This window comes from Ammodytes marinus (genome assembly GCF_949987685.1).
Source record: "Ammodytes marinus genome assembly, chromosome: 5".
NCBI classification, from domain to species: domain Eukaryota; kingdom Metazoa; phylum Chordata; class Actinopteri; order Uranoscopiformes; family Ammodytidae; genus Ammodytes; species Ammodytes marinus.
Window position 1 is genome coordinate 17605457 of NC_137234.1, and position 14680 is coordinate 17620136.

The 14680-nt window shown below is 39.0% G+C and overlaps 2 protein-coding genes across 4 annotated transcripts; both read right to left on the reverse strand.

Moving 5' to 3' along the window:
- Nucleotides 1-771: 771 nt before the first annotated feature.
- calub (calumenin b) lies at nucleotides 772-5252 on the reverse strand. Of its 2 annotated transcripts, none has more exons than XM_080027178.1 (7): nucleotides 5181-5252; nucleotides 4251-4493; nucleotides 3800-3993; nucleotides 3519-3685; nucleotides 3370-3430; nucleotides 2909-3108; nucleotides 772-2249 (listed from the first exon to the last, which is right to left on the reverse strand). In XM_080027178.1, exons 2-7 carry the CDS (start codon nucleotides 4469-4471, stop codon nucleotides 2145-2147), a joined length of 948 nt encoding a protein of 315 aa, XP_079883304.1. In that variant the 5' UTR covers nucleotides 4472-4493; nucleotides 5181-5252; the 3' UTR covers nucleotides 772-2144. The 2 variants fall into 2 exon arrangements, with proteins under 2 accessions (XP_079883304.1, XP_079883305.1); XM_080027179.1 differs by having other exon boundaries at nucleotides 4251-4489; nucleotides 5181-5235.
- Nucleotides 5253-5505: 253 nt separating this feature from the next.
- Nucleotides 5506-8017, reverse strand: gtf3c6 (general transcription factor IIIC, polypeptide 6, alpha). 2 transcript variants are annotated; one of them, XM_080028666.1, is made up of 6 exons: nucleotides 7867-8017; nucleotides 7395-7475; nucleotides 7226-7289; nucleotides 6748-6792; nucleotides 6546-6647; nucleotides 5506-6373 (listed from the first exon to the last, which is right to left on the reverse strand). In XM_080028666.1, exons 1-6 carry the CDS (start codon nucleotides 7888-7890, stop codon nucleotides 6255-6257), a joined length of 435 nt encoding a protein of 144 aa, XP_079884792.1. In that variant the 5' UTR covers nucleotides 7891-8017; the 3' UTR covers nucleotides 5506-6254. The 2 variants fall into 2 exon arrangements, with proteins under 2 accessions (XP_079884792.1, XP_079884791.1); XM_080028665.1 differs by having other exon boundaries at nucleotides 5506-6376.
- Nucleotides 8018-14680: the final 6663 nt, after the last annotated feature.

The window sequence follows — 14680 nt, forward strand, 5'->3', positions numbered from 1 at the left end:
AATTAGAAATCAGTCATTTATTGAAGGTTTAAACACCTGTGTTTCACCTCCTGCAGATTAACCCACTTATTCTAACACCTTGGCACATGAGCATACAACATAAACAGACTAATGTGTCTTTAAAAACTTTAAGGATTACAGTTTATTGATGAATAGTATTAGGCAACTGGAAACAGAGATAGGAGATGATCTTGTTCTGATGATTAAATGTTAAAACATGAAGATCAGACTTGGTGGGGAATATGATGAGTTGGGCCCTCAAGAGCTTCGCTGAAGTGCCTGTGTGGCCAATTAAAAAGGACGAACAGCTGAAGGAAAAAGCCTTTTAACCTTATCTGGATATAAACCTAAGAAATGAGATATAACATGACTTTGACAATGTAAATGTCTGTTTCCCATGACAATAAAGCAATTTGAATTGAACTGAAATGTTTGACATACACGCTGAGATTATAAGCAATAAATATGTTTTCAGTTGTGATGCTTTTGAGTGTACATTAAAATTCAAATATTGATTATTTGTGGGATACTAAACGGCAAATGGTTCTCTGGAAGGAGATAGCATGAGGAAAAGGGTCTGAAACAACAATCTAGAGGTCAGTGAGTCATCAGCCTAAAGGAAAGCAGGAAACAGATTATTTCCTAAAAAAAAGGGGGAGAATGCTGGGAAAATGGCAATAGCTACAGATTCCAATGCAACACTAAAAACTGTGAAGCTGTGTTTTGATTTGTATATGCCACAGCGCAGAAACGTATGTATTTATTTTATTTTTGCTTTTCCCAGGATCAACAGTTTGGGAGCACCGCCATAGAGTAGGATTTCACACCCCTTCACTTATAGGAGCAGATCACCCAACAACTAGTACCCAAAGTAAAAAAAAACAAAAAAACAGAATGAAAGCTCCAGTTCCGTCTATTTTTATTGAGACATTTCTTCTCAACCACACAAACTGGACCTGATTGTTATACTGCTCGGTTAAGCAGACCAACAAACTTATTTACAGTAAAGTCACTCGTGAAAGGGTGGCCGCTGCAGTGAGCCTGTAAAAAAACATTTTCAGATACATTACAGTATATTGTAAAACTTATGATACAGTGGTTATAAATGGTGGTAGTGATAATACAAGCATAACAAACATATTTGGGGATGAAAGGGTGTTTGAAATTGGATACACAACAGGATACATATTTTTGCTTGGCACACAAACGCATTTGTTCAGCTGAATCGAACACAAAACATAAAAAAAAAAAATGGAAAAAGCATTCAACAAGAATATTATGTAATAAATGTATACACAGATTCACACACGTGCACACACACACCCACACACACTATTGAGGTGATAAGAAAAAAGGAAGTAGGCAGCTTCAAAGACAAATCATCCATCAGTCTTTAAAATTTCATCTTGATTCCTTCAACTAACACATAGCACAACTCGCGTTAGCTTGTGTTAACATGGATGCTTTAGGGAGCGCAGTCCAACTGATCATACTGTATTGCACTAGTCCAAATAGTCTTCATCGTCACTGGAATTACATTTTTACTCCTCGTTCCAAACAACCCATGTACTCCAGCAGATAACATACGATGATCAATAAAAACGTGAAAACAAAGTACAAGTGAATCAGCGACTAGCGTCTTAGTTCTAGTCCGATTACATGATTAGACAGAGGAGTAGAACAAATTCTAATGGCAAGAAGCACACACACTTTAGCCGCCACAGTCCAGTGCATTAAAAAACAAAATGTGATAAATAAATCTGAAATACTGCTATCCTAAACCTAAGCTTGTTCTATCGTTTTTTTGTAGCAAAACATGGCTATTTCCTAAAATCAGCCTTTCAAGGAGAAAAAAAACATCTTACACTGTGTGTCCTTGCCTTGACCTGAAAAGAAAAGGCAAGTGTAGTGTGTAGAAGCAGAGGAGGGCGATATATCCCAATCTTACACACAACTCCGCTTGAGGACACACTGAATTCTAGTGTGTGTGTGTACAATGGGACACATTCACAAAATCAAATAAATTATTGTCCGTGGCGTTGGATTAGGCAAGCTCATCTTGTTCGTAATGCTCCATCCACTGTGGGGAAGAAGTAAGGTGGAACCCAAGATGAACACAGAGTCTTTTGGATAGAAAGGGGACGCTAGAACTCGTCGTGCCGGGTGAGAGCCTCTCCGAAGTCAGTTGCCTGGCTGCCTACGAACAGGTCGTATTTGTCCACAATCTCTGCCTTGGTCAGACGTCCATCCTGATGGTAAGAGAGTGTTAGCCTTGTATTTCTTTCAGTTAGGTACTTCATGTTGTTGTTATGCGTAAATGTAGGTATTTGGTCTTGTCTGATTTGCACTAGTGTCCCTGGGTGCGGACAATAAATAAGATATTTTCTCATCTTATTTACACAATAAGCATATCCCAAAAGGTATACAAAAAATAAATAACACGGCCTAGATGAAACCCTGCATCTCTTGTAATTATTGTGCTTTGTTAGAGCTGTAATTAAATCACATCACAAATGAGGGTCACCCCTCAATTGGTCTCTCGAGGATAAATAAAAGTTAAATAAAATAAAAATAAATAAAACATCCTTTGCAGTGTCTGGACTGGCTATAAAAAACAAACAAATGACTAGAGTGAGTGAGACCATATCACTGTTGGCTAATACCACATTGTTTACTTTACACGCATGGGACAGCAAGACGTGAGGTGCCACTGTATGGCTTTTACTGTAGAGCAAATGCGGGCAGGTAATGAATAGACGTTCTGAATAAGTTGCCAAAAGCAAACTAACTTTTTTTCTTCTAAATATTGGTCTTTTCTAGACTTTAGACGTCTTTGCAGAATTCAGAGAATGAAACTGGAATATTGTCAACAAAGCTTTTCTATTGAAATAATTTTTACAGGACGTACCTTGTCTTCATCTGACTCATAGACCAGATGCTTGGCCTCGGCATCGGCATGGTCGTAGTCACTGGGCAGGATCCAATCTCTGGTCTCCTCCCTGTCCATCCTCCCGTCTTTGTTTTTGTCTCTGAATTCAGTGAACTGCTCCCTCTCTGTCTTCACCCACTCCGGTTCATTTCCGTCTCCCTCCTGGTTGTACATGTCACCTGGAGCAAAAAAAAGGCAGAGAGAGAGAGAGATGGTGTTTGTATTGTTGCAATACTTATTTATGCAAGTGATAACAGTATTTGCGGTGGCCTAATGCATTACTGAAAAGGGCAAATTTCATAAGGCTTCCTAAAACTATTTCCTCAAACCAATAATCTTTGTATTCAGGACCTGTAAACTATATTTTTTAAATCTGTCATGGTTTGCCACCAATATGATCCCAAAATTGTGCGGTACAAACCCACACTGCTTGTACTCACCGATGTACTCGTCTAAATCAATTAAGCCATCTCCATTCTTATCGATGTCTTCCATAGTTTCCTATAGTAAGAGAACACAGGGCAGTGAGAAATGATGTAAAAAGATTGTATTATCATTTAACACCTGTGTGTGAGTTTGTGTAACTCACCAGCACTACAATGTCTTTCATGTGGTCGTACTCCTCGGGGTGAAGGAAGGCGGTGAACTCCTCCTTGTTGGCTTTCAGATCTTTGTCCTCGTCGGCCATTTTGAATCTCCTTTCATCACGAGCCATCATCTGCCTGTAGCTGAAGCCATCTTCAGGGTCAGGGTCATCTGCAAGTCAGAGGTCACAAGGTTGTACAGTGTGTGCAAGTGTGGCAAAGTGCAGACTGTGGTGCTTGAGGGATGCATCCTATGTGTGAAATGAAAATTTCCTTTCAGTCGTACCAAGGATGTAACCATATGTGGCGTTCTTGTACTCCTCCCAGGACACCGCTCCGTCCCCGTTGAGGTCATGACTCTTCCACTGTCGATCCACGTCGTCGTAGATCCACCGCTTCTGAGCGTGCTTGATCCATTTCTTCATCTCCTCAACTGTCACAAAGCCGTCTTGGTCCTCGTCTATGCGTTCAACCAACATGCTGTAGAAGAAGAAAAAAAAAAAACATTCAGCTAGTTCTACTTATCTTGTTGTTGTTGTTGTTGTTGTTTTGTGTCACCTCAGATTAACTTGAAATCTATCTGATGTAAATCAAGTTCTTTCTTTACCACAGTTATGCTACAGAAGCATATCACCATTATGGCAACAAAGGAAGCGACAAAAAACTTAGGCTTTTGACTTGACACAAACCTAGTGATTTAGTAACATATACACAGTCTCCCCGAGGTGTTGACTTACCCGAGCCTCTCCTTGCTCTCCTCTGGTGTGAGCTGATCGAAGGTCTTGGCCTCGTCTTGTCCCAGGAAGGCTTCGTGGTCATAGTCAAAGTTCTCCCCGTCGTCGTGCTCTTTGTTGCTAAGGGGATCGTCGTGGTGAACACGCTCCTTCTTCTCGGTGGGTTTGCTGGTGGCGTAAACCACACAGAGAGCAAAGCACATGACGAGTGGCCGCAGCTCCATCCTGAGTATGTATGAACACTGGCTAGACGAGAGGGAGAAAATGAACATGTCAAAAAAAATGCTATGGTTTATGTCCAAACAGTGCAATCCTGGTGATAAACCTCTAGGTTTACAGTGCACCTATCTGTCAGAAGCCGGTCAAAGCTTTGAACTTGGGGTTACTCGACTCTGGGCATGCCAGTGTGTGACTCATAAATATTTTGACTATGAGAGGTGAATCTGTTCCAGCTGACGCAATGCATTACATGTTCCAACTCCTTCTTTGTAATAGTTGACATCCCAAATATTGTATTAAAAAACAGCTCAAAAATTCTCAAAATATACATGTAAGTAGGCTATAATAATGAATTCACAGCTATTTATTAATTACTAAACTGCCACGTCAAAATGTCAAATCTATCATACTGGCTCCAAATGACACTTTTTCGACTGCATCGACGTTTTATAGATTTTGTAATACTGGTGTCAACAGTTTGTAACAATCATTGCCAATAAGTTACCATCCGAATCCAAGGTTAGGGACTAACAGTAGACTTGCTAACCTAGCGTACCGTTACTTTTACCTGCTGACCTGCAATTTAATCGTCCAATGAAGCTAAAGAATCCTCTACAGAATGACCTATATTGCGCCTAAACACTAACTTTATGTGAAACACTTTGGAATCCAAAAATTTTGTATCTAAAAACACAATTTAATAAGCGAACTCACCGGCGTCTTCAGGGAAGTTATTCGGTGTAGTTTAAGACCCGCCTCTCCAGGATACACACCCATGCACTTCCTGTGCTAAAACACCAACCGACCAATCACGCTCTGAAATGCCGTGTGCGATGTCGCTCCCTCATTGGTACACTCCAAGGAGAACATCGATGATTGGATTGGCCGAAAACCGCCACGTCCTCAAAGTCAACAAAACTCAGTTCATTCACAAAAGTGACTCCACAGTGTCTGTGTAAACTTGTGCTGCACAGTAGCAACCTAAAACCAGGAGCTTTTTCGCTTATCATTCAAAGAGAAAAAAGCAAACACCATTAAATGCTATGAAAATGTAATTTATTTAATAAACTTCGTAAAAAAAAACTAAAATCACTTTTTAAGCATGATTTACAGACTTTTGCTTTGTAATCAAATGCAAAATACCTTCGCATCTTCTGTGCAAAAAAACAGAAGAAAAGCACAATAAAGACACATTAACTTTTTTTTTTTTACAAACAAAAAGTCTGCATTTCTGTCTGTAACACTGTAAATAGAACTACCAATACAAACAATAATCAGAACAAAAGCACTTTTCTCACTTTTTAAATATCGAATTCGCCAATGAGAACATTGCTCCTTTAACAGATTTGTATGCCTTTTGCCGAAAAAATATTCATCGTTATCAATGGAAACACAAATGTATGTTATCAGAGAAGCCCAATTACCAGTCTTCTTGCTGCTAAGCTAGGGGCACCAAACACATTTCTGTGTCTGTCTTTCCCAAGCCCTTCCTATGTGGATCTGAAAATAATGCATTTACTTGATTTGTAAGAGTGTTTTTTCCCCCTTTAGGTGTCATTTAGGTATTTATGTTGTGTATCCAATATTGAATTCACTGATTTTGGAGCTCAGTGAATAAAACAAGCAAGACATGTTTCTGGAAAAGGATGGTGACACATTGTGCAAGACTTAGTGATACTGACACTTCTTATTATTGCTGAATGCAACTGACTATGAACTATCAGACAGTCACTCAAAGCCTGTGTCTCCACACTTAATGGGCTCATAATATAGCATAGCCTACACATCTCAGTCCACCGCTGACTCTTCCAAATCTATGATGTCCGTTTCTTCATCTGTCTCTACCTGTTGGATGACATTTTCTTCTTGACAGGGTGCCTCCCCCTGTTCACCACTATCACCACTTCCTACTGGGACAACACAAAGGCAAGTTGTTACCAATGTTGTGCAAAGTTATATATTTGTCAAGCTGCTAGATATATAAAAAAAGAGTCAAATGTTTGTCACAAAACACAAGTTATGTTAACAAGGGATGCAAACAAATTTAGCACCATAGTGAGTTTAGCTGTGGTAGCTTACCTGTGCTGGTTTCACCCTCTTTTTTCTCAGTGAGGAAGATTCGCTGCATCATAAGTTTTTTAGCGGTGTGGCACATGTACTTGAGTTCTGGCTCTGCATTTACTGCAAAAATGTCAAAGTCGACCATAAACACAAAAAACAAAAAACCCTCAGCTATTTCTGAAACACTATAATTAACACTGTGTGTACAGGAGAACCTTACCTTTCGGTGGTCCCTCCTCAAACAGCACACAGGTTCCCAATGTGTCTTTGAGGGGGAAAGATAACAAGTCAAATGTTTGTTGATTTTTTTAATGATAATATCTATTATAGGACTCTATGGAGATTATTTTCACCCTGGTTAAAGTACTCAGCACAACAATGAATGATCATGCTTATTAGAAAATATGCCTCCATTTTTATACCATGATCATCTACTGCCAAACAAGATATTGGTAATGATGTTGGCTATATGATGATCGGACTTTTAAAAACAGCAGTTTGAGCCATTTTTCATTACTGAAAACATGAAAGTCAAAAGTAAATCACTGGCAGTCAGGTGACAGTGTTGCAGGTTAGGAAATAAATAACTTTTTGGAGGCGATGTTAAACGACACAACTTACTTAAAGAGGAGGGCATTGTGATGTATTCTAACAACAGGCAAAAGTCAGTTAAGCTTTCAGAGGAGGTTAATTCTCACCTTCATATTCCCCTGCAAACACATACTGTCCCACCTGCATCATGGGCCTGTCGCTGTCAATATCCTGAAACACAGACATAAAGGATTCAGTGACCTACGCTGCAGTAAGACACCTACACTGATGTTGATGTCATGCATAAGGGGTTCAGTATTATTATCTGAAACTCACTAGTATTTTGCACGTGCCCATGCACTTGGACATAAAGTCATTGTTGATTATACCAGAGAGCTCCACCACGACAAGCTGTTCCTAAAGACAGAAGAGAAATCATTTTACGGTATAGAAAAGACGCACAACGACAGCAGTCTCTTTTAAGAATAAAGACGAATTTAGATTTTTCAAAATAACATTAAGTAATTGTAGTATTTACATTGACAGGGGTCCGAAAATGAATGATTTAACTTTATCAGGGATTCCCACACAAGTTCACATTAAATGTACTAGGCTAGGCCTAATGTTAGTACACTCTGAAACCCAAACAAATATTTGAGAGGTTAAAGTTAACAAGCTGAAGTTGAGACATTCGTAATTTAGACCTCCTACTTTACCAAGACCCCCATTGTAAACATATTACAATGCTAGTAACTATGCTAACCCTGGTCACTATGTTAAACGCTACTACGCTGACGATGTTTCGTACCTCCTCTTCCCATTCGTCTTCCATATCTAAAGGACTTGATTGATGATAGAGGGGAGCACTTAAAGTGAATACTAGTATTTCCTACAAGCTGTATTGTTTTTTTATCTAGATTGTTCCTCCATCATTTCTTAGTAAACAATGTTTTGTCAATTTCCGCGAATGTACGGTGGCTGAGAAGATCCCTGTGCTTTGCTATCTGGCTATGGCTATCTGGCATGTTTTACAGTTACGGGTCGCGACCATCGAGAGGCGCTGTTGCTCAATTTTACTGGCATGTATTTGTAGCAAAGCCAGTTAAAGTGAACTGATAATGATTAACACATATCCCCACCTCCCCCCAAATGTCTGTCTGTCTGTCTGTCTGTCTGTCTGTCTGTCTGTCTGTCTGTCTGTCTGTCTGTCTGTTTGTTCTTTGTATTTCTGGTAGCCTAGAGTAATCATTGGATCTAAATATTGGCTAACTGTGGGCACGTTCATCTAGGCTACATCTAACATTAATGATATTAATGTTCTCCTTCAGCAGGCCAAAGCTGAGGTGATGAGATGAAATGAGAGACGATACACTTTATTTATCCCCAAGGGGACATCCATATGTCAAAGGCAGAGGCAAAAAAGACGAGAACACATCAAACCTTTTCAAAACAAAAAATAAAAACAAACAGATGAGAAACACAAAAGAGCACAATGACTAAAACATAGGGCTAGCTGTAGGCGTGGGGGCACCTGGAGAGAACAATTTTCAGATTTCTATCTTTTTCTCCAGGACCTGAATTAATGTGGGCTACAGAAGTGAAATTAGAGCTCTGTCACATGGCACGGAGGTGGACCAGTAGCCTACCTGAGCCACGGTCTGAATAAACCTGTTTCTGATACACAAATCAAAGGCAAAAATACACAACAAAGTCTGTAGATTCAAAATCGTCTCTATACTAAAGATAGAAAGTAAAATGAAATAAATACATTGTTAAGGTTATAAATGAGCGAATATTGTGATTAACCAAAGAGGTTTTATACGTTTTCATTAAGAGGGAATTCTCTTGGTATTTCAATTGTTTATACCATTGCATTTTTGAAAATAACGTATTTTAGATGAGTGGTGAAAGCTTTTTACTCATTTATCAATCAATTATACCCCAAATTCTATATAGTTACGACCTCAAAATACTCCCCTTGACACAATATAAAACCATTCCTTTAAGATAGGAAAACATGCTGATTATACACACATATAAATGTGTTCAAAATATAATATGTATTTAATAAATTATAATAATGTTATTCATTGATCTCTAATAGGAAATATATCTTTTTCCTTACTACCCTCTACACAGGGGTCAGAGATCAGGGTCAGTTGAGGGGCAGCACCGTGGAGCTGGTTGGGATTCAGGATTTCTATGGTGACGACGCCTCTTCTCACCGAGTCTCCACTTGAAGGAACCGGCCTGTTTATGAAGCAATGGACAATGGTAATAAATACAAAATGTAATAAATATGTGAAATGTATTTGTTCAAATCTACCAGGCCAACAATCAACCATAATCATGTAAAGTATATGTACAATACATGTAATTTCAATATTGTAAAGCCCATCGAGCTGCATTTTCTTGTATGAAAGGTGTTATACAAATATTTTTATTATTATTATTATTATTATTATTATTATTATTATTATTATTATTATTATTATTATTATTATAATAATGATAATAATAATATTATTATTACCAAGGATCGTTAGTGTGTTCGTTCTTCATTCTGGCAAATTGACTCTTTGTTGACTCTGTATTTTGTTTGAGAAGGAGCTATGAATACTCCTAGGCTTAATAGACTGATGGGCTGATTTGCCGTAATACTGGTCTGGTTTACCTCAAGGTCTGACAAAGTCAATACAATGGTGCTGGGACAGTAAAACCACCCCCTTCACATTTAGGAAATGGAGTCTAGTCAAGACAGGGCTTTAATATGTATATACGTATTTATGCCGCTGGGCTTTCAAATAGGCCTACCTGCATTTCAACCAAATGAATTTGGTGTTAACAGTAGACACTGGGTTAAATGCCCAAATAGACTACAAAATATAAAATTGCTAAAAAAAAACATTTGTGTTCCTGCACATACAAATGTATATTAATTTGCTTTTGAAGACAATTACACAATAATATTAAGAAAATATTTTTATGAATTAATATTTTATTATTGCATTAGAAAATATATTTTTTAGCATTTATGGAATTATAACAAAGTGTAGAAATATTGTTTTCTCCTTTTAACAATTTACATTCCGGGGCCGTAGAGCAAGGCACGTATCAGTTTAGCGGAGGGGCTCCAAGGCCGACGATATGTGCAGGCTGTAAATACCTGTATAAATGTAAAGCAGGTTAATGCTGAATGACCCTCGCCCTCAGAGAGAAAAAAAAATAACATTTTGAATCAGAATCAGGCAAACCAAATTAAAGGGGGTGCAAATCCCCCATGTGCCTTCTCCCTCCCCATTTCTGGCCTATCATCTATCTCTGGACCATGGTGGGGTTGTCATGTCGACCAACCCACAAGTTACTATGACAACGGCTCAAGGGGAAGCACTTGCTAGGGAGGTTATTGCCTCCTTTGGGATGTAAAAAAGGACAGGGGGAATGCGAGCATAGACAAAGATAGGGGGACTTATAGACACCCAAAAGGCTTAAATTAAGGAAAAGGTCAAGTTGGAGTGTGTTAGCTTGAAGTGTGTTTATGTTTGTGTGGCTTACTAGAAAGGCCAGTTTACATTCATAATCACGCAGGAGTGGACACTGAGTGTAAATCAGAGTTTGGCCATTGAAGCTTTGGATGCAGTGTAAAAAGTTATTTCCCTGCTGGACGAGGGGCCGACCCTCCATTTTACATGATCTATTACACTTCCTGCCATGCCCCGGGGCAGAGAGGGGTGGGTGCCAGGGAGGGGGTGACATTAAGGACCCAAGGTGTCAGATGGGCCCCCAGCTTCCCCCACATTTTGTCATATAAATGTCATAAAGACAAGTTTGGAGTTGTGGAGCTTTTGGCCCTCCTTCTGCCTGGGGGGTATGTATCCATGGTTAATTGCTCCCATTAGCACTGACAGGGTAAATTGGTGGAAGGGCTAACTATATATTACAGTGAAAACAACAACCCCTGGCATACACCTAAGGGCATGGAATGCATATGAAGCCTTTGACATTGCGGCCTTAGCATGTTTGAGTATGTTTGGAAGTGAGACAGTGTGTGTGTGTAAATTGTCAATGTTCACTCACAAGAGCGCTCAGGGACAGCGTCTCCTCTCATATCTGTGCTGAAGTTTCTCAAGGCAAACATAAACCAATCAGGATAATTATAATGTTCTTTTTTATTGTGTAAAAATGTGACTGTGACTGCGTTTGAGTTGATGGTGCATTTCTGTGTATATATTTATATAACTCAAACAGTATGACTCATTCCTCGCAAACAAAAATAGACATCAAATTTGCGTGTTCACCTGCCTTTTCATTGTTTTAAATGGGGCCAATAAAATATAACTGCATATTCAAATACAAGTGAAAATGTACATGAATAACCAACAATGCTAAATAATAAGAGTGATCATTTGAAAGCATTTTATTGTCTTGTCAAAGCACTGTGGTGTAAACTTTAAGATAATTTGTTTAAACTGAAATTCTAAAAAGGCTGCATAATTGGTGAAGAAATTGTTAAAAAAATGTATTGTTTAAACATGAACAAAAATAGTACATCGTACAGGCCTATACAACATATGCACATGAAGATAAACAAATAAACCAACTCAAACTGCAGATCGCCTATTGCTTTAGCTTCAATTAACACCCTAATATTTATTTTTTCATAAACACAGACAGGAAGCAGATGAATTCCTCTCTCCATCTTACACACACACACACAACCACACACAAACACACAACCACACACACACACACACACACACACACACACACACACACACACACACACACACACACACACACACACTTCACATGGACTAAAGTTAAAATTATATCACCATTCACTGTCCTTCTCTTTTGCTCATAGAATTACATAAAATGGCCACGTTCTAACTGCAGCCCCATAACAGAAATTCTCAACAGTTCACTCACTGACTCATGTTTGTGATAACTTGCAGTCTTTTGTTGGTGGCATATGCCTTACAGTCACATTTAACGTTTTCAAAACGTAAAATATGTATTTAATGTTTTGCAAGCCTAACATGATATGTAGCATCGATTCTTTTCATATTTTAAGTTTCACAAATGCACGAAAACAATCAAACCAAACCGACGCACACCCAGATAAAATGTCACTGCATAAGATAACGAAATATCATTAATATTCATGTAATATTCCGATCTGGCCTTGTAGTGCGGTTGTTTCGGACAGCCTTTTTTTACCTCCTATTCTAACACTACTATTCCTATAATTCCCCCCAAAGGCATTTTTGACTGTTACATAGTAGCATACCTTTCCTTTGTAAATTTGTATTTATCTTATTCAAAAAGGACGAGGTCAGCTTTGATAATCAAAGCCTAACAAAGCAAAAGAAGATACTATTTGATCTTACAAAAAAAATGCAGTTTTCACCTCCTTAAATATGGACGATCGACAGATTGCACATCCACCGTGAAATTCACAATAGTATTATCATAACAATAGACCGGAGAGGCTAGGATGGGACGGCCGCAGCAGAAAAAAAACAAAAGGTCTTCTGTGATGACGAATGGACACATAAATTTGGGTTCAAATATTATTATTAATATATTATTTTTGATTTTTCCAAATTAAGGAAAGTAGGCCTAACCAGCAAATCAATGCCCGGAACCGAGACCTGCAGCCCCAGTCCAAAAACATTCAAGGATGCAATATCTCATTTCACTTTCAGGGTTAAAAAGAAAATACTTTTTTCATTCTGTTTTAAGTTGTATTTCATTTTAAGATCTTTTGTTGGACATTATCATGTTTCTGGCATAACCTTTCGATTACAGACTACATCATTTCCAACAAGTGTGCAGACAGGAATTTTAAATTTGCATTACAATTATAATCTTTGTAAGGACATAATACTGCCTACATTTCAGAGACTAACCCGTACTTTATCCTAGAAAGATGTCAATATAATATTACTTCAGTAATCCCCCAAGGCCTATAGTGTGCTAGTAGTCCTCAATAGTGAATCACGGTGATAGGTGTCGCATTTTGTGGCAGATCTTCTGTCATCATATTATTCCTCTGAAAAGCCATTTGCGATTAAATATCTCTCTCTATCTTTACAATATTAACTTTATATTTTAGGATTTTACTAACTGGCATTTTATTATTTGTTTTTGGGTTGAACTAGATATATTTCTGCAATTTTATTTTAATTTATTTATTTTTGGCTGGGGTGTGGCTTTAATATCCAGCCAAAATGTTATTTTCGTCACCAATATAATATTCCGTTTGCAATTCAAATAGCCACGTTTCCACTGTAATTCTTGTATTTAAAAAAAATATATATTTTTCTCCTTTCCTCGTCTATGCGTACCCTGTAGCCTCTCCCCCTCCTTTTCACTCCTCCCCCTCTCTCTCTCTCTCTCGCTCTCTCTCTCTCTCTCTCTCTCTCTCGGAATCCTATTGATCCAAACGGGCTAATTAGCGGTGTCTGCGCAATTACGCACATGCGCACTGGACGTAATCTCAGCCATTTTTTGAAGGAAACTAATTAGCAGGAATAAAGAGCCAAGTGTTTTTCCCCCCACAGTGATCAGAACTCATTCTACCTCTGGAGCTGGCACAAACCCCTCCGTCCCCCATCTTCTGTTTACTACAGCGATATGTAGCTTTAATTACACTGTTGTTAGCAACTTGGACCCTGCTGCTCTCTCTCTCCCTCTCCCTGTTTTTTCTCCCTTCTTCCTCCTGGCTCCGTATACGCAGAGGATCATTCATAAGGAATGAGTGGGCTCTCGATACGATTGTTTTCTGGACTACTACACATTCAGCGTACGGAGCTTTGTGCCAGAGCCGCTGCAGAAATGTAAGTCTGCCGTTTGTTTACGATGTTACAGGGAGCTGGGGAGGGAAGCGACCCGGCGGTGGGGAAGAGAGGCTGTTTTTTGCTCAGTTGCAGATTGTAATTCGCACCTATCAAGCTTTTGTTGATGTGCTCGTGAATTGAATCACCTGTTACTGGATCCCGAACGAGATCACTCTTGGGTCGAGCTGGATCGGAGTGTGGTACGGTGCGGTCCACTGTAAACAAAGGCTGAAGTGGTGTGTATAGGCTGAATGTTGGTCAGTGGCTTGCCAACACAGACAAGAGACGCGGAGTGAACTCCAAAGTCGCTGCCCGTCCGGTATTGTCAAACAGCCCGGCTAGCTCCCAGAATAACGCAAAATACAGTTTAGTGCTATTACCTTGAGAGCCCGGTGTAGGCTGTACAGTATGTGGTCCACTGGGTCCTCATGCGTTCAAAACAGTATTTGTCCATGTCCAACTTTGATTATTTAGGTCCTATAATTAATGACAAAGAAAATGCATTTTTCTAAAGTATATAGCCTCACAACTCTTCTGTCTGCCTCTGTCTCTCTCCCTCTCACACCCCTTAGATCACACACACACACGCACACGCACACGCACACACACACACACACACACACACACACACACACACACACACACACACACACACACACACACACCAGCCTAAGGTGGAATAAAACAATTGTTAGACTCAATTGTATCTTGCAAAATCAGTAACATGCAGACCTCATAAAGATATGTCTTGTGTATTAATATTTTAAAATTGTAATCTAA